Here is a 26,357-nt window from a genome sequence, read left to right on the forward strand (position 1 = left end):
TCACACCAGAGTGTGATATCGAGTCATTTCATTTGACAATACCAAGGACTTCAGGAGAAACGGCTTTCTTCTCTGAATCTTCAGTATCCAAGGGGGCAGCACCAGCGGAAGCAGCTTCCGGACAATATTTCCACAAAGATTCCTTCCCAAGATGTGTTGGGCAGCGGTACGGAGTGCCCGAAGGAAGCAGCAGGATGGAGCCAATACGCTTCCCAGGGCTCTTGGGCTTACTCTTTCTGGGGGCAGGCTGGTGGTGTGAGGAAGGGGCCCCTTTCTCCACAGGCACTGTTCCCCTCAATGATGGCTGCTAGTTTGTGTGTGTGTGTGTGTGGGGGGGGGGGTTCACAGTATTCTTGAGTTTGGGTTCCTAGGCTACCTCCTTTGGTATGTGAAGGGAAGGGGTGGTCTTGACTAGCCTGGCACATGCCCCTCAGGGTGCCTTGCTGCTTCCCCTAGGCTGGCTTGCCTGTGCATGGCATTACAGAGTTTAATAAATGTATGCTGAATGAATGAATTGTATTAAATTGTTAATGCACTTCTTTCTATAGGATCTGTATATTCTCAGACTAGGAGTTTTGCATCTTTCATTTAAAAAAATCCTCAGATAGCTACATCAAGAGCAAAAATGAATAAGATATTCCAGTCAAACCTTTGCATAGCTAGCCTGGCCAACAAAATTACCAGTTCTCTCTAGACTCTACACCAAGAACAGGGTACCCTCCTATACATAGAGCAGTCAACGATGCCACAGGAAGATAATCATCAAGTTTTTGAAGATTTTAAGAAATGGAACTGCTTTTGCCCACCAATGATACATCAAGTTGTACTTAAGTAAATAATAAGAGAAATGGGGATATCTTACTATGATATCCTTCAGTCATTAGAGTTACTCATACCTTCCATTTAGGATAAATTATTGAAATATTGCTTAAAAGAAAGTCACCCTTAGTCTTTGCTGAAAGCCAGTAACTGACTCTGTCTTCCAAATCACTTCATAACTATGAGATAGTTACAATCGTTTTTTTTTTTTGTTGTTGTTTTTATCCATCAATCATTCCTTAGTGATCTTGTATGTTAACTTTGCAGTAAATACCATAGATGCCTATGAAGACTGCACACACAGGGGCAGCTGGGTGAATCACTGGATTGCAAGCCAGGCCTAGAGATAGGAGGTCCTGGGTTCAAATCTGGCCTCAGACACTTCCTAGCTGTGTGACCCTGATCAAGTTCCTTGACCCCCATTGTCTAGCGCTTACTGCTCTTCTGCCTTGGAACCAATTGGTTCCAAGATGGAAGGAAGGTAAGGGTTTAAAAAAAAAAAAAAAAAAAAAAGACTGTATATACCAAACCTGCGCCCAGTATGTATTTTTCTAATTTTAAATTACCTGGTCTCAACACACACGTGTGCAGGTGCCCACACCTTTTTAATCTTTCTGGGCTCTTTTCAGATGTTTCTCTGGGTAAAACAAAATCTTATTTTATGTAATAAAAACACCACATTTTTACCTTCCCTTCCCTCTTGTCATTAGGAACCAAATACTTCAATTTCCTAATGCCTGTGTGATGCACTGATGTGGGTATGCCTTCCAGCTATATGAATCACAACCCATCCATGCTCATCTATTCTGTGTAACACTCCTCTGTTTCTTCCCACCAAGCTACCTCAGAGAGTGCATCTCATATGATGAGGCATCTTCTTCTTGTTCGATATAGCATGAGTTGAACACAAATAATCCTTGTTTTCAGTATTTGACCAAATTATCTTTTTTTATGTTAGAGAGCTTTTCTTTGATCACAACCTTTATACCAGTCCTCCTGTGTAACTCCTACTTGTAATAAATGTCAGCCTCTTATTTTGGTTGGGCCTCAACTTCAATGCTTCAGAGATTAAGATGTGTCATCATTCAAAGTTACACATCATCAATAGAAGAATATTATTTAATTATGAGTCTTTGCTTCAGGAAGAGGTTGGGTTCAACAGAAGAACCAGGCTATTAACAAAAGGCAATCAAGTCTCAACTTCTCCTTCTGCTCAATTTTGGGTCCAGCTCATTGCCCGTCTTCAGTATCTATCTGTCTTAGTCTATATGCATTGAAGGATTAGCTCAACGGATTTTCTATGCAACTATATCACAGTCTAGATAATAAACAGTCTTCAATTACTTTTGTTTCTGGATAGATAGTTAGGAGGACCTCTTGATGCCCATCATGCATGGCAGCGGAGATCACAGAAGGCCATTGTGGCATTCTTGACTCAAATGGATCAATGTCAAAATCTTGTGCTTTCAATCATGAGATACCTTATTGTGGGATTACTTCATCCATGCGGATGCCAACTCTATTGATAACTCATATTATGGAAGCATGTTCTGACTCAAAAAGTTCAAGTGATTATTTGATGTCAGGGAGAGTTTTTGAACGTGGGTCTTTCCGATTCCAAGTCCAGCCTTGCAGCTATTAAAACATGCTATCTCAGGGGCAGCTGGGTAGCTCAGTGGATTGAGAGTCAGGCCTAGAGACGGGAGGTCCTAGGTTCAAATCCGGCCTCAGACACTTCCCAGCTGTGTGACCCTGGGCAAGTCACTTGACCCCCATTGCCCACCCTTACCACTCTTCCACATAGGAGCCAATATATAGAAGTTAAGGGCTTAAAACAAACAAACAAACAAACAAAAAAAAAAACATGCTATCTCAACTCAGAATACACACCTTAAAATTGCTGAGCTAGAAATCCTGAATGATAGAATCTGAAATATTTTCTATTCAATTTTTTAAAAGAGATTAACATTGTTCATTGTGGAAAACCACTGGACTTGGAACCATTACATTCAGGTTTAATTTCAGTTATACCACTGACTTTAAAAAGGTTCCTTTAACTTCTCAATGTCTTTCACAGTAACATCAGGATAATAATTCTTGCATTAACTTCTTCTCAAAGATCTTAAAAGGATCAAATGAAATACTGTGTTATGATAGCATTTTGTTACCCTAAATTAATATGTATTATCAATGGACTTTGCAGACCTTCTAACCCAGTCCCATTGTTTCACAGATAAGGATAGTGAAACACAACAAGTCTAAGCAACTTCCCTGAAATTAAAGGAGAAAGTATTAGAGCTTTAAGTCAAGGTCTTTTGACTCCAAAGCCAGTGCACTCTATTTGTCCAACTCAACAGACAAATGGGAAGGTGGTGTTTTACTAGAAACACAGGCTGATGTTAAGTCAATTATTCAATGTTAGAGTCAGATTTTTTCAAACATTCATGGGCTTTGCCATGCTGAGTGTTAATATTGGAGTTATTAATAACCTTTCTAAACTTGAATATGTTAATATCCCTGTTAAACAGCACCTAACCTTAATCCCAATGCACCTAGGTCAGGGGTTGTGAATCTTTTTGGTGACATCGACTCCAATAGCGAAATTTATGTTCCTCTTCTGGGAACAATGTTTTTAAATGCATAAAATGAAATATATAGGATTACAAAGGAAACTCAAAGTTGTTGAAAATAAAGTCTTAGTTGTTTTTCCCCTACACAGACTCCCTAACATTCTATCTTAATCTTGATGAACTTGCAGTTAAAAGGCCAGGGCTTGAAAAAATCTGAAAATCTGAAATCAAGAGCTGTTTGCCTAGCCCCAATGTTGTAAGGGAGATGCTTTTTTCTTCAATCCCTTTAGCTATTCTCCAAGAAAACTGCCTGTAGGAGGCAGCAATGACTGGTAGAGGCAGTAGCAGCAGCAGCAGCATCTCTACAGTGCACAGTAGTTAGCAGCTAGCTTCATTCTTCTGTCATTATATAAGCAAGATGACACTGTTCTCTAATCCAGCCAAAGCTGATAAGTACCATCAACCTGTCACTTCCTACATTTCAAATTCGAACATCCCAGCATCAAAGAGTTTTTACATTTCGATTTCTTTTGCTGGCAGCCGTCGGTAGCCTCTCATTCTCCCACGGTGTTCTAATGCAGCATTTGCACACCGGGGTGACTCCCAGACTGAATAGCAGGTCAGCCCCTGCTCACTGAGCTCATCTGTGGCCCATGTGCTAGGCAATTTAGATCCAATCAGCCCTTATTTAGCTCAAGAGTAATGAGCAGCATAGTGACACAGACTTAAGCCTGACCCTCAGGACACTGCTCATCAAGCAGTAAAACTGTGACAAAATCATTCATCTTCCACCCGCTGGCAAGAAATAATACTCGCACTCACTGTATTACTTTTCAAGATATAAAAAAAAAAAGTCCTGAATTTTCATGATGTGAGACATTAATTTGCAGAAAGCTGAATTCCCTTAAACCCCCCTGTTGCTATGAGCTCACCAGGGGGAAATAGGCCTTAGGAGACTGAAATGGAATAAAGAAAATTGCTCCAGCTTTCTTTTCATTTTAAATAAGCCTTAAATCTGACAAGAGATATCCTAAAGAGAGAAAAATATATATATCTTGTAAGGTAAAGAAGAAACAATTGAAATTAAGAGTTTCAAATGCTAGTTTCATTTCATATGTGTTCCCAATTTTGTTCAAATAAATAAATAAGAGCAGAATGAAAGCAATTACTGAGTCTTCTCCACAAGGCAGAAGGAGGAAGGTGAGAAAAAGTTCCTTTTGGGAAATATGGTTCCAAAAGTAAATTGCTTCAGTGAAATAAAAATGTGCACTGATGGTCTTCAAAAAACATATTTAAAAAAATAACTTCAGGTTCATAATCAGTAGGTGCTCAATTCATATGGAAGATTAATCTACTCTCTGCCCCCCATAATTTTACAGCATAATGCATAGAAATAGAAAATGAGCAAGATAAAATAATCTAAGCTAATTTTAAAAATAAATGCCATTTACAGCAACAATGCAATTATACATGTATTAATTATTAATGTTACTTTAAAACTGCACCCTGTTTTTTGTCTTTTGGAGTCTTAGGGCTTTCCTATTTATTAAGCATATAGTAGGTGTTTAATAAATGTTCAAGCATACTCAATGTAACCATATCTTGAAATCCAGGATTACAAAATAAAGGGATGTCATTCTTCACCTTATAGAATAAATTACCACAAAATCCTTTCAAAGCAGTCAACTCTCTTCATATTCTTAAAATATGTAACTCTCCAAAATGGAATTTGCAAAATGAACTCAGTTTAAATTCAGCTGGCTGATCAGTAATATGAATCTAGTTATTTGACAAAACAATACTACAATCAATATTTTCAATAATGCCCATGAAATAACTAAAGGGAAAACAAAAGAAATTCCCTTTACAGTTATATATGACACACAAAAAGAATGGCAGTTTACATTATCACTTCATTGGCCCACCCTTACAGAATTATTCCTTGTGAGAACAAGTTCAAAAATGAAGATAATAAAAAAGTTCACTACTAATGAAAAATATTATGTATATTTTTATTTAGTATTTGAAATTAAACTAAAAAACTGAAGACAGATTTTGTCACAAGCCAAATTTCTATCAAAATTTTATATTTCGGAGTCAATTTACAATAAACATAATAATAAGCAGAAGAAAACTCTAGACTTTGTTAAAGTTTTAGCAAATAAAGAATATGCTGTAGTGAAAGCAGCACGGAATTTGGAATTGGAAGACATGAATCTCTATAACTTACTTACTGACATGTATAATAAAGAAAGAGACAGGTAGAAGCTTTGCAAATCATGTAAACTTTGGGCTTCAGTTACCTTACACTAATGCAATAAACACATTACTCACCTACTACTTACTAAGCTGGTGAAACAAAAGCCGAGGAAAGTCCCTACCCTCAAGGAGCTTATGGTCAACTAGGAGGATACAATAAATATAAAAAGTATAAAGAAAAGATAATTTGGGAACATAAAAACAAGAGGATGAAGAAAGTTTTTTCCAAAGGAATAGCAAGTGAGCTGAGCCTTTAAAGGCTCTGATGGATGAAGAGATGGTCAGAAAGGCAAGAAATCATAGTTTTAGACTAGTTGATTTCTCAGGTTCCTTCCATCTTTAAATTTTCTGAAGTCTATGAAATTATATTAATATAAGATATTATTATACTTCTAAATGTATTCATCACCAAAACGATCTCTATTTTCTAAGCAATACTCACTCAATATGAATGTGGTTAATAATTAAGAAAAGTAGAATCATGTAGGAAAAAATTTTAGGCATTTGAGATGTAACTTGAGTCAATTAGTTTTTAAGATGTAGAAAATGTCACTTGATGCTTTAAATTTATTATATAGTTTAAAAAGTTGAGCTATATGTAATATATACATGATTTTTTTGTACACAGAATTCTTTATGTTTGTTGATGTTTGTCATGTTTTTGAGTAACAAAAAAAGAAAATTTAAAAGACTATGACAGAGAATAAAATTAAAGTCAAAAGGTAAACTTTCTATATAATAGTAACAAAAACTAGGAAGAAATGGAAAAAAATTCCACTGAAAATTTTAAAATGCACAAATAACTAAAAGTTGACTTACTTTGTGTATATAAACACATATACAAACACATACATACATACAATTATAAAACAGACTTGAAAGAATTACAGAAAGCCCTAAATAACTGCAGACATTCATTGTTCACAAAGGATGCCAGTACTCTAAGATCTCAAATTATATCATTTAATAGTTATCATCAAAATTATTTGAAACTAGTCTAAAACAGATCAGTTAAAAGAATTTTATAAGTAATAAAACATAATAGTAGCTCAGTGTTCACTAAACCCAAGTATATAAACAAATGGGGAAAGAAATCCAATCTGGTAAAAGCCACTGAGAAAACTGAAAAGTTTTACAGAAAACAGGATTAGACCAACATGTCTTATGTATTATAAATTACAATAAGCTCCAAATGGGTAAAAAAAAATCTAAATACTTTTAAAATAAATAAAAAAGTTAAGAGAATAGAAGAAAATTCTTTTAACAATGATTAATGGGAGATTACATAAGCAGTCATTGGATAAGGTGATGAGATAATGAGAAAGTTCTGATTATACCAGATAAAACTTCTGGAGGTATAAAATCTATTCAGTCTAAATTAGATTAAAAACTTATCAACTTGGAGAAAAATATTTCTAATATTTCTAATAAAAGGCTGATATCCATGGTACATGGGGAATTGACACAAACATGTATGGCCAAGTTCCACTTTCAAAGATAAATGGTCAAAACAAAAACAGTTTTCAAAAGAAGAATGCAAATGATTAGTAATCATTTGGGGGAAAATGTTTTAAATCCCTAGTAATAAGAGAAATGAAAATTAAAACAATTCTCGAGGTTGTACCTCACACCCAGCAAAGTGACACAAGTGAAAAAATAGAAAATAGTCAATATTGGAAGAGATGGAGGGAGACAGGCAGGTTAATACCCTCATGGATGATTTGTGAATTGATTCAAAAAACAGCTCTGGAGGGGGCAGCTGGGTAGCTCAGTGGATTGTGAGCCAGGCCTAGAGACAAGAGGTTCTGGGTTCAAATCTGGTATCAGACACTTCCTAGCTATATGACTCTGGGCAAGTCACTTATTTGCTATTCTCTAATCCTTACCACTCTTCTGACTTAGAATCAATATGCAATATTGATTCTAAGTCAGAAAGTAAGGGTTTAAAAAAAAACAGCTCTGAAAAACAATTTGAAACTAAGCAAGAAAAATGACTATTGTTTCTGTAAAGAACTTTTCTTTCTGTCTTTGACGACTCTATGAGGTGTATGCCATAGAGTTGTCAAAGACAGAAAGAAAAGTTCCTTACATACCCAAATATTCATTGCATCTGGTTTGAGGGGGCAAGTAACATTAACAACAATGAAAAACATAGTGCTAATTAACTAAGAAAAGGCTGGAAAAACTAATTTATGTGGATAAATACGATATTATTGCACCCTAAGAAGTTGCAAATATATAGAATATAGAGAAGTTTTGGAAGATTTTTATAACCTGCTGCAGAGCAAAGAAAGTAGATCCATTAAAATAATAGATACAATAAATACTATAAAGGAAGGGAAAATAACATGAAAATGTAATAAAATCAGATTAACTTAATGATCTATTTTGTTTCCAGGGGATAGAAAATGTAACATACTTCCCTCTTCTCAACAGAAATCATAGGATCATAGTTATACAGCTAAAAGCACTCACAGAATCCAATCCCTTCATTTTGTTGATAAGGAAATTGATCCCCAGAGAGGTTAAGTGACTTGTCCAGATCTTTAATGAACCTGAGGCAGGATTGAAACTCAGGCCTTCTGACCTCACTCTCTAGGAAACAGATTATGGGTATGGGATTTAACATTCCCTCTTAGACATAGAAAAGTATATTCATTTGGTTTTAATACTTTTTTTTCTATTTGAGGAGAGGGTTCTTTTTGAGTTTTTGAGGGAATAACAAAGAAGAGAAGGGAAGCATTAAGAGGTAATAATGTAAAAAAACAAAGTCAACACATCATTCTTTAGAATAGACATGAAGGGAGAAAAAACAATACCCAGGAATAAAAGTATAAATTACTTTAGTAATGTTTCAATTCCAGGAAAGATCTGTGATTTTAATAGTAGTCACTCTGCATGATACAGACTGTATCTCCTCCAATATACAGTGAAAAACTCATCACTTTACAACCTAGCCTGCTGATAAGTTTCTCTAAACTTAGCTGGGCTAATCATCAGAGAACAGATATACATATCCAACATTAGAATTCCCTATGCACAGAATAATTAACTATCTGTCCTCTTGCTCCATTTTAACATTTTGGCACTTGAGGCAACTGTAGATGATCTGAAAAATATAACCTGGTTTAAAAAGAAGGTAACACTAACTTTTCTCACCTGGAAATAAACACAAGTACACTTCTAGAAATGCCTACAGTTAATTTTCTAAAGTTTTAAACTATCTCCACTATTCCTAAAAATCTATTGCTAGATCACCTACAGGAAATACTCTTTGGAGTCACCAGTTCTCTGCTTCTAACAAAGTTAAAGTCATGGACAAATTGCACCAATTGTTTAGGTCAGAAGTTCAAGTGGAATTGTTCTCACAACTGCCTCTCCACTGTCTCCATGTAAACAGTAGTAAGAATAATTCAAAACAGCAAACTCTTAAGTGGTTCACTATCTATTTGTGGCAGGTATTTCCTCCAATTGTGGAGATCAGTAGTTTTCAAACTTCCTGGTATCAGGAACAAAACACTTAAAAATTATTAAGGACCCAAAGAGCTTTTGTTTATATAGGTTACATCTATAGATAATTAACACAGAAATTAAAGCAGTTAAATTTTAAAAATATTTATTCACCTTAAAATAATAGTATTAACATGTTAACATCCAAGACATTTTTATAAAAAATAACAATAGCTTCCAAAACAAAAACAAAAATTAGTGAGAAGAGTAGAATTGTCTTTACTTTTTTTAAAAAAAGTAAATCTCCTGGGGGGCAGCTGGGTAGCTCAGTGGATTGAGAGCCAAGCCTAGAGACCGGAGGTCCTAGGTTCAAATCCGGCCTCAGACACTTCCCAGCTGTGTGACCCTGGGCAAGTCACTTGACCCCCATTGCCTACCCTTACCACTCTTCCACCTATAAGTCAATACATAGAAGTTAAGGGTTTAAAAAAAAAATTAAAAAAATAAATAAATAAATCTCCTTAATATCTGAAGTAATGGAAGACAGCTGGGTTCTCATCTCTTCCTGAATTCAATTTACTGTGATAAACTATTTTAGTTGAAGAATATGAAGATAATATAGCCTCCCAAGAAGGAGCATTTTGCAAATAACATCTTAATATTATTTTGAAAAAATTGAAACCAGAGAATTTTTACCTCACCCTCTGAAAGGGTCTTGGTGACCCTCCCCTCCCCCGCAGTCTATACTTTTAAAAACCCATAATATAGATTATAACTATTGTAAATCTCAAATTCTATGCAACTTTTTTGCCATGTCCTCTTACAAAGTACAATTAGAAACTGTCTAATGTGCTAAAAGGTCTTCTCCTTTTAACACTATGTAGTACCAGTGACTCTTGTATTATCTGAAAGTCATTTATTAGCTTTGGAATGCTTCCCTCCTACCCCACATCCCACCACAAGCCCTTCACTGAATGTACCTTCCTCATTATATCTGATTAGGCTAATATCTACATTCTAGAAATTAAACTTTATTATGAAAAATACACTCTATAGCTCACATGATTAAAAATGGTTATTTAGAAAATTTTAATCTGTGTTTTAAAATGGAAACATGAGAAAATAGCATGATGCGGCAATGGAAGAAAAGTCCATATGTAGAGACACAGGACCTGGTTGTGAATGTTACACTTGCAAGTTCAATCAACAATATGGAGCATGTCCTGGGTACAAATAAAAAAGTGAAGGTCCTTGCCTTTAAGGAGCTTACAGGAAGTTTAAAGGTAAGTCAATGTAGGATACAGGAATAGATCCTGGATCTGTGAGAGTTCTGAGAGGTTAAGTAATGTGCCCAGGGTCACAGAGCCAGAATACAATTCCTTAGAATTGTAAACACCTTGAAAAAAGGGATTGTTTTTGGCTTCTTTTTGTATCTTTAGAACTTAGCACAGGACCTGAAATATAAAAGGGACTTAATATATTTTACTAATTGATTGAATACATATTTTTCAAATAGATACTTTCAATGTTGCTTGTCTTATTAAAGTCACTGTAATCCAGCCATTTTTATCCAGTCAGTAGTTGGCCAAAAGTAAGTTTAGCAAAGCTTCCACTAAAGGGATTTATCAACCTACCACATATTTATTATGACAATATAAAACTGTTTCCTTTGGCTTGAGAAACACAGCACCATGTGGTGCAATGGAATAGAACAGTACTCATTCCTTCCTATAAACTCACTGCTAAATCTCATCTCAAGCTTTGAAGATCAGGGTGGTCTAAATACCTACAGAGAACCATGGGGTTCAAACAAGGAACCATAGTGACTTAAAATGGGATTGAGAAAAGCAGCTTTTACCTTGCCCCCAATATCTTTTAATGTATCACTATTTTCTATACTCTACATTACTGGTATAGTACAATGTCATGGGCACTTCGATTCCCTAAACAATTCAGATGACCAGTCTTTAAAGAATGAAACTTTTTGGCATAAAGATGTTTCTTACAGGAAGTTTCTCTCCTGAATTTTGTTTCCTAAGGTTTCTCCATCCCTTATTTTCCTTTCCAGTTTAAGGGATGGATATAAATTCTCCTGGCATTCAGAAATGTAGCAACACATCTTTGTGAACAGGTACAAACTTAAAAGTTTACCAGAATCAGATGTCATTAAAACAGGAGGCACAAAGAATGTCCTTGACACATTTTAGGGAGATGTGGAAGCAATCTCTCCTTTCTTTCCATAAACACATTTTGTGATGAAGTTACCTAGTTTCCCTTAAAAATTCTCAGAATTGCCTAGTCATAACCTCTCCTATTCCTGGCAGGGAGACAAGAACAATAGAAGCAGCAGACAAACAGATGGCAATGTGGGTGCTGAGGAGAAAAGGGGGGGAGGGGATCCGACACAGGGTAGTGTGTCAATAGTGAACAGTTATCCACAACAGTGGGGACCAAAGAAATGCCAAATAGGAGAATGGAAGTTGAGTTAATTCCTCAAGAATTAGAGTACACAATAAAGAAAACAGAGAGCAGAAATCATCAACTGGAATAGAACTGAGATTCTAACTGATCAAATTAAGCCCATAAAACCCAAAGGTCCCCTTAGGGTATCATGCTATTAAAGAGCAGTAATAATAAGTAGCGTTTTGATTTATTTTACTAATTCTTATTTATTTTTCCATTCAAATCATTAAACATCTTTGAAGAGACTACTGTCTGTACAAGGAATAGAACCAGGTGAAGTGATAACGAAGGTCAAAGTGAAACAGTCCCTGCCTCCAAGGAATTTGGGAGAAGGATTGGGGTAGGCAAAACGCAATCCTAACTGTCTGGTACATCTAAGATGTAGAGTTAGAGGGCATAAGTTCCAATCCTTCCTCTATTACTTACAATTTTTGTTTTTTTTCAGCTCTTTTTGCTCTGAGCCACTTTTTTTCCCCCTATGTGGTTCACACTCATTTTATTTTTTCTTCTTTTGCTTTTTCCTTCATTTTTCCTTCTTCGTGGCTTCCACTCCTACTTTAGCAATGAGATTTCACCATGTTTACAAAGCTAAGAGCAATATTCCCATGATGCTATCTATACCTTTTTCTTAAGGTGCATCTTTCATTATGTGCATTGGTCTAATTTAAATCCACAAATAAGACACTAATATTCAGAGAAATGAAATACAGAATTTGGCATGTGATACATTTGACTCTTTGATACTTTAGACAGTGGTTGTTTAACTCAAATCAAATGATATTAACATGTGTAAAATATTTTTACAAACCCTAAAGTGATATCTAAATGTGAGTAACATGGTCAGACTTGTGGTTTAGAAACAGTAATGTAAAGGGTTTATTAGAAAGAAGCAAAGACTAGAAGTAATAAGACGAATTTTAAAGGTTATTTAAATAGTCCAGAATAAAGACTATCCCTTACTCCAGGAGACTTAGGATGGTTGCCATATGAGGGGAAAAGAGGAAGATGCAAGCGTTGGAAGTATAACTTGGCAAATGATTAGCTATGGAGAAAGGAGAAAGCAAGAATCAAATCTGACTCCAAGAATTTGGACTTGGATAACCAGAAAGAAGCTATACTATACTCTATCCATTTTGTGCTACATTTTATTATCCTCTCATACTCAAATAAATAGAACCTAAAATATGTAAAAGCAATATAAAAAGCAAATTTTGCTAAACAATATGATCTCCAAAAACGAAAGCAATATGATTTCCTCTTACAAATGGATAACTTCTCAAATAAATAAGGAAGAAAAGTTAAAGAGTTAAAAATGGGATTAATTCTTAAAGAATATGGCAAATAAAATTGCAACAGAAGCAGTTTTCTCTAGGGCAAGATATCATTCTTAACAGTAATGTGTAAACTATTAGTAAAATGGGTCATGCTAACACCTCAGCAAAAGCCCACAATCTGACCTTGATCTGTTTGTATATAATTAGGATAGCAGTAATCAAGAAAGTTGCCCTGTGGACTCTATCTCTCTCAATGACCAAAGAAAGGGCATTGACAGGATCTTTTAAACCTAGTGGATCTCCCTTCTGATTGGCCTAGCAGTATATGAGTCTGACCTCTGCTGGCAAAAGTAAGGCAATATCAAGTGGTAAGGTGGGTCTGCTTTCAGGTATAGATGAACACATCCTTCCTTGTTAAATAAAGAATATTAATTGCTTGATGGGCATCAACTACCTCTAGTAATCTTGATTGGAAACAAAGTACCCCATCATCTCTCCCCATCTTTAGCCTTTCCCTTGAACACAAAGTTACCCCTAAATTGGAAAAGGAGAAGCATGGATAACAGAGTCATCCTTTGTGGAAGGCCTACTTAGCTCAAGCTGATTCTCAGGGGTCCCACTTTAAACTAGTTAAAGAACAGATTTGGGGGCAAAGGGGAGGGTTGGAATGATCACATTCCTCAAATGTACCTTAGTTCATCCTGGGAGACTATATACAAAATAAGAAAGGAATGGATTACAGAGTAATATGAATTATCAAATGATACAACATAATATTAATTTTTCTCAAGAACATATGAATTACAATAATTGATCCAGATAAAGCTTGGGAGGGGAGGTGGATCATAGAATCCTATGGAGTTGGAAAGGAACTAAGAGCTCATCTAGTTCAACTTTCACCTAAAACATGGATCTCTTCTACATTTGATCCTTGTTTTCAAAAGGTATGATAGGTTCATATAAAAAAGAATGTAACATTAGGATTTATGTTTGTTATCTTCACTGGACTAAATGAAATAGAAAATGTTGTTTTAAAGCCAGAGTCTCTTTAAAATGTTAGTGGGGACATGTAATTTTTTTAAATAGAATTTTCTCTTTGAACTGTGCAACATTTAAGATCAGTTCTCAATTCCCTCAAAACTTCTCTTTAAAAACAAAAACCCCAAAATGTTGTTTTATTTATAAGTGAATAGGCTGTCAGTTGATCAATATCCATTTAGTGGAAAATTCAGAAGTCCACTGCCTCCCTTAAATGGGCGAACAAACAGGTACAAAGCCTTGGAGTTTATTGTTTTGTTTTATTATTATTTTTTAATCCAAATGATATTTTCAGATGCCAAAAGGCATTTCAGACTACTCACCCTTACTTCTGTTTAAAAAAAAAAAAAAGAGAAAAAAGTGATCTCATGAGACCTCATATGGCAAGTTTTAGCCCAGAGCTAATTTTCATAGCTGTGTTATAAAACTCTGAAAATAAAGGCCTATAATGGAAATGCTGACAGACCCTTAACTATAGCAGCATGAATGGCTATAATTAAAGAACAGCTTTTGGCTGCACCTAACTCCATAAATGAAAGATTGCCATTTCTACAATAACCTCAAATAAAAGCAAGTGGAAAACCAGAAATGTGATTCTAGAAAGGTAATGTGATATGTTAAAGAGGATTGCTAAAACTATTTGACATTCTAAGCTTTAAATACTGAGGCATTTAGTTAACATAACCAAGTCAGTATTTTCATAATGCTACTTAATCAGCAATAAAGAATGCTCCTGTGAGCCATCATCTTGGGTTAGCAGAAAGTGGCATATGAAGTTATTATTTCTTAACAGCCTAGGGGGAGCTGCTTCTCCCTTTAATCAGTGATCTCACTTTCTTCCTACCTGTAAATTCTCTGTCATACAGTTATAAAACTATTACCCAGCACAGTATACAGAAAAAGGGGGGAAAACACATTTATGCAAGGACTGATACCTTATTCCCACCTGGATTTTAAAACAGGAGAGATTGCTATAGTAATGTATTTCATCCTTTTCCCTAGTCAGGGATGCAGTCAGGAATAAATATCATCAATCTATGTAAGCCAATCTTCTCCGCTTATACCGAAATTCAAAGAAACTATGTCCTGATCTAAATAGGCTTAGTTGTTTCTTTTGTGTATTTTTTTTCAGTTACTTTAAATTTTAGAGTAATTAACAAAAATGTATTTAACTTGCATATAGCAATAAAGGGCACTTAAAGGAAACAACTAGGATGTTGGGTGATCAAGGTTTCTAGTGAGATCCCAGAGTTTAGACCAAAAAAATGAAATATTAATCTCAAGTATATGATAGTAGAGAATCGGGTCTCTGCCTCCAGGATCTTTCCTTAATAACAACAACAACAAAAAAAATAAAAACAACCCTTACCTTCCATCTTAGAACCAGTCCTGTGAATTGGTTCCAAGAACAATAAGAGCGAGGCAATGGGGGTTAAGTGACTTGCCAAGAGTCACAAAGCTAGGAAGTTTGTTTTTTTTTTAAATCCCCTATTTGAAACTGAGTTTCCCTATCTCATAAACTAGAAGTCCACTGGTTAATTGAGCTTCACCATTTTGATGCCAGACTCACTGCAGACACCAGATGGGCTTAGCCTACTGTTTGCAGCTCAGAACTCCTGGGCTTACCATCAGCCTTAACTTTTCCTTGTAACAGGGATTACAACTATGAACTACAATGTATGGTAAAGATCAAAACTCTGCCACCAACATGGCCAAGTACTGGTACTGGGAAGCATGGTTTAGGATCCCAAATCTAGAGGTAGAAAAGAGGTAATCTGGCCCAATTTAAAGGTCATCTAATCCAATCACTTCATTTACTGATGAAGAAAAAATACCCATATGATCTTGGAGGTTTTAGGCTTGTCTAAGATCATATGGGTATTAAGAGGCAGAGTCTAAATTTGAACTCAGGATTGTGAATCTAGTCAACATTCTTTCTATTGTAAAGTGTTGTCATAATCACTACTGCTTAAAATGAAGTTGATCAAATCACACCTTGTCCAGCAAATTTGCTTTAAATGATGTAGCTAAAGAATGAAATATTCCAAATGAATAGGTGAAATTCAGAGAAAATCTGACAATGAGTAGAACGTAAAGAGACCTAGATGGTGTCATTGCATTTTTTTGACACGTTAAGTTCATACTTTTTGTCCATTAAAGATAAAATTGTCTAGCAACTTCAGCAATGAAAATGTAAATGGCTAGACAATCCTTTTGAGTAGTTTCCCCCCATCACTATGCAGGCAGCAGTGGAAAAAAAGGGGGGTGGGGGGAAAGTACCTAATAAATTATACCAAAATACTCACTTTTTAAAGTCTAGATGTGCAGAGAACATTAATTCCACATTCTCTATGTAACAAAGCACTCTAGTTAAATGAGACTATTATATACACACATAAATTTATTTCAAGTATTCTTCACTGCCCCATCCCCACCAATTGCTACATCCCTACTCAGAACAACAGCACAGATCAATAACTACCTCATTATAACTTGCAATAGATTGGCAAATCAAGATGCTTTTCCAGTCTTCCTAAAGTAGTGCTAGCCTTAGTGGGGAAGGTCTCTTTGTAAAGTGAATTAACAAGCAGCTATATGTTTATAGGCAGAAGTGCAATTTAGATGTTGGAAATGATGATAACAAATCCAGACTAAAACAATTATTACAAATAAAATTGTATTTATTTTTCTCCACCCCTTTTCTTTATGATATATTTTTTCCTTTCAAATGATGATCTAATGTTAAATATGACTCAAAAAATCTCAGTGTTTAAGGTTCTATAAGATGCAAAAAGAAGGTAGGAGACTAGACTACACAAAGGCAGAAAAAGATACCATTGCAAACAGTTTCTTATTAAAATCAGAATTTCCTGATTTTATTATTTAAATATCTCCTGGGAAAGGAGTTCAAAAAAAAATTCAGTGGTATTTTTGCAGTCATTTGCTAAATACATTAATGAATGCACAGTGATTATTCATATAAAGGAAGACAATAAGCAAGAATACCACTAGGTGTAGCCAAAAATCAATCAGTGTATTTTTATTTCTACTAGCTTGAGAAGAAAACAGGAAGGGGAAGGAAAAAAATATGCTGGAGAACTGGTAAAGGAGGAGAAATTTCTCAGGCTATTTCATGATTTCACACCTCCTAACTCTTCTACCTAGAAGCTAGTGCCATCCCATCCCAGAATTTTTTTTTTGGGGGGGGGGGGAGGCTGGGGAGGAATATTTAGTTTATAAACACATTTGTTGAGGTAGTTTCCAAAGCTTAGATTTCCTTTTATAAAAGAAATCAAAGCTCTACACCCTATTTAGGTCTTATAATTTACATGTACTTATAATTGTGCATGTTCTCACCCCCTTGAGAAAGGAGCTCCATGAGTAGTACTATATTCTGAATGCTGAGCATGTTGTTTGACACACAGAAGGCACACATTTGCTCTTCACAAATTCATTGTTAAGATTATAAATAATAGAATTTTGGGTGCTAAGGGAACTATGGTCCAATCTCTTGATTTTATAGATAAGGATACCAGGATTCAGAAGGATAAAGTATTAGGACGACACATCCAGGTTGCTCTCAATCAGAATCAAACCTCTTTACTTCTACACCAGGGCCTCTTCCAAGGCACCATGCTTCTTCCTTTAAAGCTTTTCCTATAATTTAAAAATACCTATCAGCTCCTCTCATGCCCCACCATCAAACTTTCCTCCTTTAACATTTTAGAGGAAGCAAAATAGCTTCAGTTCTATTTTGAAACACTAACATAAATGTATTAGTGCTAAGATTAACTGGGTTTAGAAGATGTGACATGCCCTCTCTATTTTTTTTTTTAAACCCTTACCTTCCATCTTGGGAGTCAATACTGTGTTCTGCTCCAAGGCAGAAGAGTGGTAAGGGATAGGCAATGGGGGTCAAGTGACTTGCCCAGGGTCACACAGCTGGGAAGTGTCTGGGGCCAGATTTGAACCTAGGACCTCCCATCTCTAGGTCTGGCTCTCAATCCACTGAGCTACCCAGCTGCCCCCATCCCCTCTCTATTAAGAAAGCTAATCAAGAACCCTCAGCCACAAGTCTCTGAAAAAAGCACTGATTCTAAAACAGTTTTTTAAGAATAGCTTTCTAAAGTGTTTTGGGGTTTCTGAGGAAATCAAAAGACATAATCAAAGATCTCTTTTTAGCATTCCTCCCTTGATAGTAATGTTCATGGAAGTGTTTTGAATCACCAAGGCAGATCCAAGATGATTTCTCATGTTTATTTTTACTTTCTTTTTTTAATTATTTTTATTAATTAAAATTAAATTTTTTATTTTATAATAAATAATATATTTATTTTTAAATTTTATTTCTATTTATTAATTTATGTTATATAATAGTATATATTATATAATACATAATTATTAATTATTTTTAAAAATTTTTATTAATTAAAATTTTAAAAATTAAAGTTTATTATTACTTTCTTTAAATACTTATAAGAGTCCCTGGGCACAAAGAGGATTCTATAGAATAACTAGTTTCTCTAGATTAGCCATGGTAACCAAAACATAACTATCTCTCCTAAATGTAGGATGATATGGCATATTAACTAAAGAAACTTTGTGTAAACTTTTGGTCAACTTAAAATATAGGAGATAAAAATTCCATGTGCATTTTATGACCAAAAATAAATCCATGAGAGATAACATGGCTTGAGAAATTAGCAAACTAGACTTGGGGTAAGGAAATCCTAAATCATACTAACTGTGTGACCCTGAACAAGTCACTTAATTTCTTTGTTACCTAGGCAATTTTGTAAGACTTGAAATTGAAGAGAAAGGAACTATCTGCTACCCAAACCAATAGAAATCAGTGGTCTAAAGAAAAAAAACAAACCAAGAAATCAGTATTTAGATTTTACCAAAAAACATACCTGACTCTGGCCAGAACAGTTTGTAGAAAGCTTAATACAGTCCCAAGCTGAGCTTCTCGACAAGCAGGAAGAAGCATGCTGAATCCATCATTCAACAGTATTTCCTCGGAAAGTTTCAAGTCCCGACTCATTTCAAACACTTCTTGAACACCATCCATGTAAATAGAAAGAAGCATCCATAGAGTATGTTTCTGTCCCAACTCATTTTTAGATACTAAAAATTCCTTTGCTTTTTCACTAAATGCGCCAGAAAGTGTCTGGGCCAAAACACCAACATCCAGGTTTCTCTGAACGTACATTAAGAGAAAGGCCATTTGGGCCTTCCAAACAAGTGCCCTCTGTGAGGGTGTGACAGACCCAGGTCTGAGGAAGTCCAAAAGATCCAGAACCCGACTGACTACATCTTCCAACTTTGCAACGGCAGCCAACACCAGAAAAAGCTTAAAAAAATTCTGAAGACCAACTTCAGTTAGCTCCTCCATTCTTTTTTGATGGAATTTGGAATATATTCTGTAAAATAAAAACAACTGTTTTAATGGAGTTCATTGTTTCATTTGTGGAAATACATTTCTCTATAACCTCCCTACATACTCAGCTCAGAGGAGGTCATCATATGTAGGGAAAGATCCAAATTTGAATTTCTAAATAAGAGTATTTTCTATATTAGTACCAGCAAGAGGGGTCACTACTTCTTAAGAGGACAAAGTCACAGAATACTGTACTAACCTGGCATACATCCTATAAGTAATGCAGCAAATCACCCTGGATTATATGAAGGGATTTGCTAGTTCTTAAAAATGATACTGTTACATTTAAACCATCAACATTTATATTTATTTTGCCAAGCATCAAACAGGAGCAATGTATGAAGTAGCCCTCACCAGGCATCTCATGTCAATTCCCCACCACTCCCTTAAATAGGAAACACATAAACTAAAAAGTCCTGAGTTTTGTGGTGCTAAACAGTGCAACAGAATCCATGGAAGAGATAAATCAATATTAATGAGATAATAAGCATTTCCTATTTTTTTATTTTAAAGTATTTACACCTATTTTGTGTTATCCAGAATGATACTGTAATTTCTTATAGGTAAGCAAAATGAGAAAAGAAGGTAAGTTGAGATCTTAGCAATAAGTAAGAGGATATATTAGAAGAAAAGTACTTGAGGTAAGGTTAAAAAAGAATCAGTATCTGACTTAGTTGTTTTGTTATTGGCCTTCACTATTGTAATGGTTAAAATGATCATAAACATAATCATTTTGTAAAAAAAAAAAAGATACTGTTGTGCAGTCTATAGATCACATGATTTTTTAAATCTTTTACTGTAGTTACCCATTAAATTTACTGATCCCTCCCCCCTCCATTTTATACTGGCAAAAAAAAAAAAAAAGACGAATATGCACTCAATTATAAATTGATGAGGTTCATGCTGATCTGAACCAGACAATTTAAAATAATTTATAATAATAATTTATAATCTATTTGGTTATCCTCTTTCTTGCACTCTCTAAGGCCTGCTTCCTATTTAAAATAAAACCTTATAATTCTGAGGCAGAAATTTACTTTTTACCTAGTAATCAAAAATATCAGCAAAATACACATACACACACACACACACACACACACACACACACACGTTTTCCTTGAATCAATTAATGCCTTTTTTGCTGCTGAAAAAGAATTCCCCCTCCCATCCTAGTTACAGGCTATAACACTTAGTAAATTGTATAACTGCTTTATTTCTGGTGGGAATGATTCATGCTAATGACACTGAGGATACCGGTACTGGAGAAGGAAATAGCAAACACTCCAGTATCTTCCTCAAGAAAACCCCTTGGATAGTATGGAGTCAAGAAGAGTCAGATTTGACTGAACAAGTAAATAACAATAGTGTATGGATAGGGAAGCACTGTACAGTTTTTGTTGCATAACCATTTAGGTTTACATTTTTTTTTAAGAAAAAAAGCCCAACTTGTTTAAGAAAATAAAATTTATTAAATTAGGGATTTTAAAGACAGGATTGCCATCCTATCTGGAAAGAAGAAAACAAACTTATCTCAAAACTTTTCTAAGAGAATTAGACTACATAATTTCTAAAGAACCTTCTGACAAGAAAAGTTTTGATTTTATGACTCGTTCACTTTGCAGAATAAGCAGACCGCCTTCATAATGACTTCAAATGCCATATATTAACACAATCTATTTTCTATTATATCTATTTATGGGGCAGCTTGGTAGCTCAGTGGATTGAAAGCCAGGCCTAGAGACAGGAGGTCCTAGGTTCAAATACAGCCTCAGACACTTCCCAGCTATGTGACCCTGGCAGGCAAGTCACTTGACCCCCATTGCCTACCCTTACCACTCTTCCACCTATAAGTCAATACACAGAAGTTAAGGGCTTAAAACAAAATAAATAAATAAATAAACATTATATCTATTTATATTGTTAAATATTTCCCAAATCTATTTAAATTTGATTGGAGCAGACTTAGGGGTGGAGATAGTGCTGCAAATATGGCCCACAACTGCTCTGTGATTCCTAATGCTGAAGACTTGCCAGAGGCACAGAGATCTTAAGGGACCAGTCAGTTATATGTCAGAATAATACTTGAATCCAAATCATCCTCACTTTGGGTCACAGTCTCTATCCCCTCTACCTTGCTACCTCTGAATGGGAGGTAATAAGAGTTAACATATTTTTAAAAAATTGCAGAATGTTAGTTGTGGGAAGTACTTTAGAGTTTATGTAGTATATTAGTTTATCTAGTATATAGTTCTTTCTCCACTTTCTATGTGCAGCTTCTCTTGGTTTGAATTCCAGGAAATATGATGGTTCCAGGCCTGGTACTCCCAGGTAACCCCTCCCACCCCCATCCCAGACTTCCACTTTCCTTTTGTGGGCTGTCTTCCTCCTTTAGATTGTAAACTCCTTAAGGGCAAGGGGCTGTCTTTCTTTTTGTTATTTTTATCTCTAGCATTTAGCAGAGTTCTTGGCACACAACAGGCATTTAATAAATGTTTATTGTATTCTTAAATTGCATCTCAGAGATAAAGAAACTAAGACTTAACCAGGATAAGTGACTTGCCCAAGGACCACATTACTGGTCAGTTGTAGAGACAGGACCTAAAATCCAGGTCCTTTGACTTCAAACACAAAATTTCTTTCTCTATGTTGTATTTCCTCTTTGAATCAAGATAAGACTGGTTTCTATCAACACTCAGAGAAATATGAACAGTGAGGTTGAGTAATCTACCTTTGTAGTCTGTGTCTCTACCCAAAATATGAACATTAATGCTGAGGAGCCTGGGATATAACCTAACTCTCAATCTGCAGGTTATGTTCAGCCAGGGCTTCAAGGCAAGGCATTATCTCTAGTCTCTGAGGATACTGAGGTTCTTTGTTTTAAACAATTTTAAGGATACTTTTTTTTTTTATTCAACAGACTTACACGTAATGAATTTTTATACAACTATTTGCATGAAGAATGAGCTGAAGTTAATCAAAGGTCTCCAGAAATCCTGAGCATTTTGCTATTAACAGAATCAATAGAATAGAAAGCTATGAAATTCCATACCAATGAATCTGAGGGTTAAAGAGACTGAATTTATTCTCTGATTTATCAATTTAATAAGCTTTTAATTAGCAAACATCAGAAAATGTATACAATTTATGAATGAACATGATTTCTACCTCCTCCTACATGACGCTTTTCCTGATTCCCACCATATCAGTTTCCATTGTCTCATCTACCAAATTACTTTTTATTTACATAGTATGTACTTATATTGGTTCAAGTCCCTTGATAGATTTTAAGCTCTTAGAAGGGAAAGAACACTTCAATTGTGTTTGTATCCATAGCGTTTAGCACAGTGCACCTAATAGGCAATTTTTAAAAATCCTTGTTGATTAACAGGTTAACTTGGAAAATACCAAAGTTGTAATGTTTTCTTAAAGACATTTTCCTTGACATTTTTTTTCAAAAAGAAAAAGGGTACATACCTTCCTTTGATTTGGTTCCAAGGATGAATTTCATTAGTTGCTATAGCTTTTTTCATAACTTTTGCCAGAACACAAAGAAAAATGTCATAACTACTGTTGGATTTATAGAGGTCATGGCTCTGTTCATCAGAACAACAGGTCTTCACTATTTCAAGCATAGACAAGGTTGACTTAGAAATAGTTGCAAATTCTTGTAAACCAAGCCAAGGAATAGTAAAAGAACTATTCTGGGGGAGGAAAAAAAACAAGTATTATATCTCCAGGTAAAAACTTCAAACTGTAAAACACATTCAGGTCTATGAAGAATAAGAGATTGACCCCATCTCACAACAATAACAAAATATAATGAAATGTCCAGTACTCTCAGAAAAGCAATATGAATAGAGGTCACCAGTTTAAAAACTTGCTCAGACCAATGGGAAAAAAATAAGCACAAGGTGTCATGTTAGTCTCTTTCACACTATACTAAATAACCTTCCTGCCTCCTCTGTTCTCCATCTAAGGCCAAAGGAGCTATGAGTACACACCCCTAATTAAATAACTTTGAAAGTAAAATATAACAACTAAAACACCAAGAAGAAGAATGTCTGGAACAAACTTGTTGGGCTATAAGCTACAGAGAAAAGCATTTCTTCATTTCTGTCTGATCTAGACTCAAAAGTGTTCTTAGCAAATGTAAAATGTGTATGAATATCTTATACTGGTGAGAACATTTCTGCTTTGGTTAAAACTAATCCACTGAATAAAGAAAGACTAAAGCTTTTCCCTTCTGGGAAATCAAGTTTAAATTGTTTAAGTTTAAATAAAATCAAGTTTAAATGGTTTTTATGACTACCAAATTATTCCCCAAATGCTTCAATCTATGTTTAACAAATACTAACATTTCAATGTCCTGAAATAGTTATTCAGTGCACAAAGAACATGCAAATATCTCTCAACCAGGAGGACCAAACTCTTAGCTCTGTTCACTCACCAGATTCTTACTGTAGTAGTCCCACAGAATTGTAACAATCTGAATGTTGGGGTTCCAAAAACCACACAATGTCAAGCAACAGTGAAGATACATGCGTACTTGTTCTTCTAATATGCCATCCTAATAAAAGAGAAACATTCAATTATATACAAGCCATGCTTTTGAACATTAACATATACTGTCACTTCAAGTTCAAAGTCACTACAAGTACAAAATTCCACATACCATGGAATAATTTTCTCTATAAACCTTATTACTAGTTATCTTCTTTTCATCAACAAAAGTCATGAAGGCGGAGTGGTAAGCTAGAAAATAGGGTCTGACCACAAAAGCACTGTCATTTGATAACCATTTCATTTTTTGACAATAAAGTGTCAATGAAGCCAAATGTGTTTCTATTAGTTTTAGAAGTTATTAACCAATCACTGATATAAAGGAAATAATCAGAATTTCCATTCAAGTATTTTAAAATAGCCTATGTGTAGATTAGATGAGGAAACAAAATTGGTCAATCCACAGGAGCGAATGGCAACAAAACATGTAGTAAGTATTTAATGTCTGTAGGCTGTCTAAAACAAAATAGAATAAGGGAAGATGTAATGGATCAAACCCACAGGTCTCAATTAAGCTTACTAATAACTAATAATAATAATACTTACATAGCACTTTAAGGTTTGCAAAGTCTTTACCTATATTATCTCATTTGATAATCAGTTTAAGGAATTAACCAAACTCACTGCAGGACAATAGCTACTCATATTTAAAACAAAAAGATTAATTGGGCTGCACAAAATATGAAGGATTAATTTGTCTATATTAAATTAAGAAAAAGAGGTAAAAATATTACATATGCCACTTACTATCTAGGTGCATTGGCTCATATTTTGAATGACTGATACTGGACCCTTTTTTAGAATTCTATATCAAAGTCTGGGTGTTTAATTATGAAGTTATAAGATTCCATAAATGTAAGGATGCTTAAAAATGGGACAGTCTGTTTCAGAATCATGGATTAAGAAAAGGAAGGCCATGTAAATTCAATCTTTTACTTTTAGAGAAGGAAACTGATATTAAGTGACTTAACCAAGATCGGGAATGGAGCAAAAGAACTCAGATCCCAAATTCATTCTTTCCATCAACTATTTTGCCTCCATAATGTATCTTCTACACTCTCACAAATTAAATTCAATTCTGAATAGTATCTCCAGTTCTTAATATCACAGAAAGAGTATTATTTCTAGAATCAGAAAAACCTGAATTTAAATCCTTCTTTTTACATTTATTACCTGTACATATTAGTTATAATTGTTTTTACCAAAAAAATTTGAGGAGTCTTCTCTTCTCCCAGAAATTAAAAATAGGAACAGCAGTCATTCATCATGGCATGTCCCTTTTTTGAGGCAAGGGGGTGAGCTTGATAACCCCTTCTGTAAAACTCTTGCTAATTGCCTATAAAATTATGTACTTTGTTTCAGTGAACTTAAGGAAGAAAATAAAAATCAAAACAATAAAAATTTAAAGGTTCTTTTTTGTAAAAAGGTTCTATTTTGTAAATAATAAAAATTATGATTTTTATGGTTGATGCAGCACACAATGTAATTCTTTTTCCCCCACATCATTCTCTATACAGCTGATTATTTTAGGGTTTTTTTTTCACAAAGCTTAAAAATAGTACTTTTTTCATCTTTACTTTGGTGAGTAAAATCCAATGATACACAGTCTATCACTGATCCTCCATAAAAGTCAGTACCTCTCTGATTTGAAAAAGAATGATTTGGAAAATATTGTTTGCTTAATTAATATTGCTTTCAAGATCCTATCAACTTTATCTTAAGACTATTGTACATTTTGGCTGTTTTTTTTTAAGACTATAAATGGACTGTTTCACTGTTGGAGATCAAGTCAGAACATGAGGGCGGTCAGATTTTAATTTATCTCAGTGGGGAGAAAAACAGATATAATCAAAATGATACTTCTATCTAAACATATTATTTATTCTTTATGACCACCTACTGAACCCACAAAATTGGTTTCGAGAACACCAGCAAGTTGTTCTATATTACTTATGGAATATGATTTGACACAATGCAAGGCATGATAAAATTGAGATAGTATTGGTGAAAGGGGCTTAATCTTCCTAAATATTAGGAAATGGAAGATATTACACAGTTTGAATGAGTAAAAAATCTTGCTTTGTGCTGGCTCTAGTTTCATAAAGAAATATATACTGTTTAAGTTATCCTAAAAAAAAAAAAATCTAACTTATCCTTATATCCACAAATAGGAATTACACAGTATACTACAAAACCATCTCTAACTCTCACCACTAGAAAAAATATAGTATTATAAAAGTAAAATCCAGCAGTGTCAATAAAAGCTTTATTATATTATTAGACATTCCAACTGAGGAAAATCTTTTTTTCATGGTCGATATAGTAGTGCCTTTCCTTAGGAAAAAAAAAACGCAACACTTAGTCATATTCTAAAGGGAAATAATAATAATAAATCACTAAGACTGATAGAAAGTGATTTACAATCTTAGTAAAATAATACTATTGCTATAAGGCAGGGATGACTACATACTGTCACATATAATA

The 26,357-nt window shown here is 34.6% G+C and overlaps 1 protein-coding gene across 1 annotated transcript in view; it reads right to left on the bottom strand.

Moving 5' to 3' along the window:
- The window catches only part of MMS22L (MMS22 like, DNA repair protein), a 155,232-nt gene that overhangs the window by 78,229 nt on the left and 50,646 nt on the right, over nucleotides 1-26,357 (bottom strand). The window contains exons 11-13 of the mRNA XM_044674364.1: nucleotides 23,761-23,880; nucleotides 22,788-23,014; nucleotides 18,787-19,296 (exon numbers count right to left, since the gene is read on the bottom strand). Of these exons, the coding sequence (XP_044530299.1) occupies nucleotides 18,787-19,296; nucleotides 22,788-23,014; nucleotides 23,761-23,880 (857 nt within the window). The remainder of the gene's footprint in view (nucleotides 1-18,786; nucleotides 19,297-22,787; nucleotides 23,015-23,760; nucleotides 23,881-26,357) is intronic.

The sequence above is a fragment of the Gracilinanus agilis genome, chromosome 4, assembly GCF_016433145.1.
Source record: "Gracilinanus agilis isolate LMUSP501 chromosome 4, AgileGrace, whole genome shotgun sequence".
In the NCBI taxonomy this organism is placed as follows: Eukaryota; Metazoa; Chordata; class Mammalia; order Didelphimorphia; family Didelphidae; genus Gracilinanus; species Gracilinanus agilis.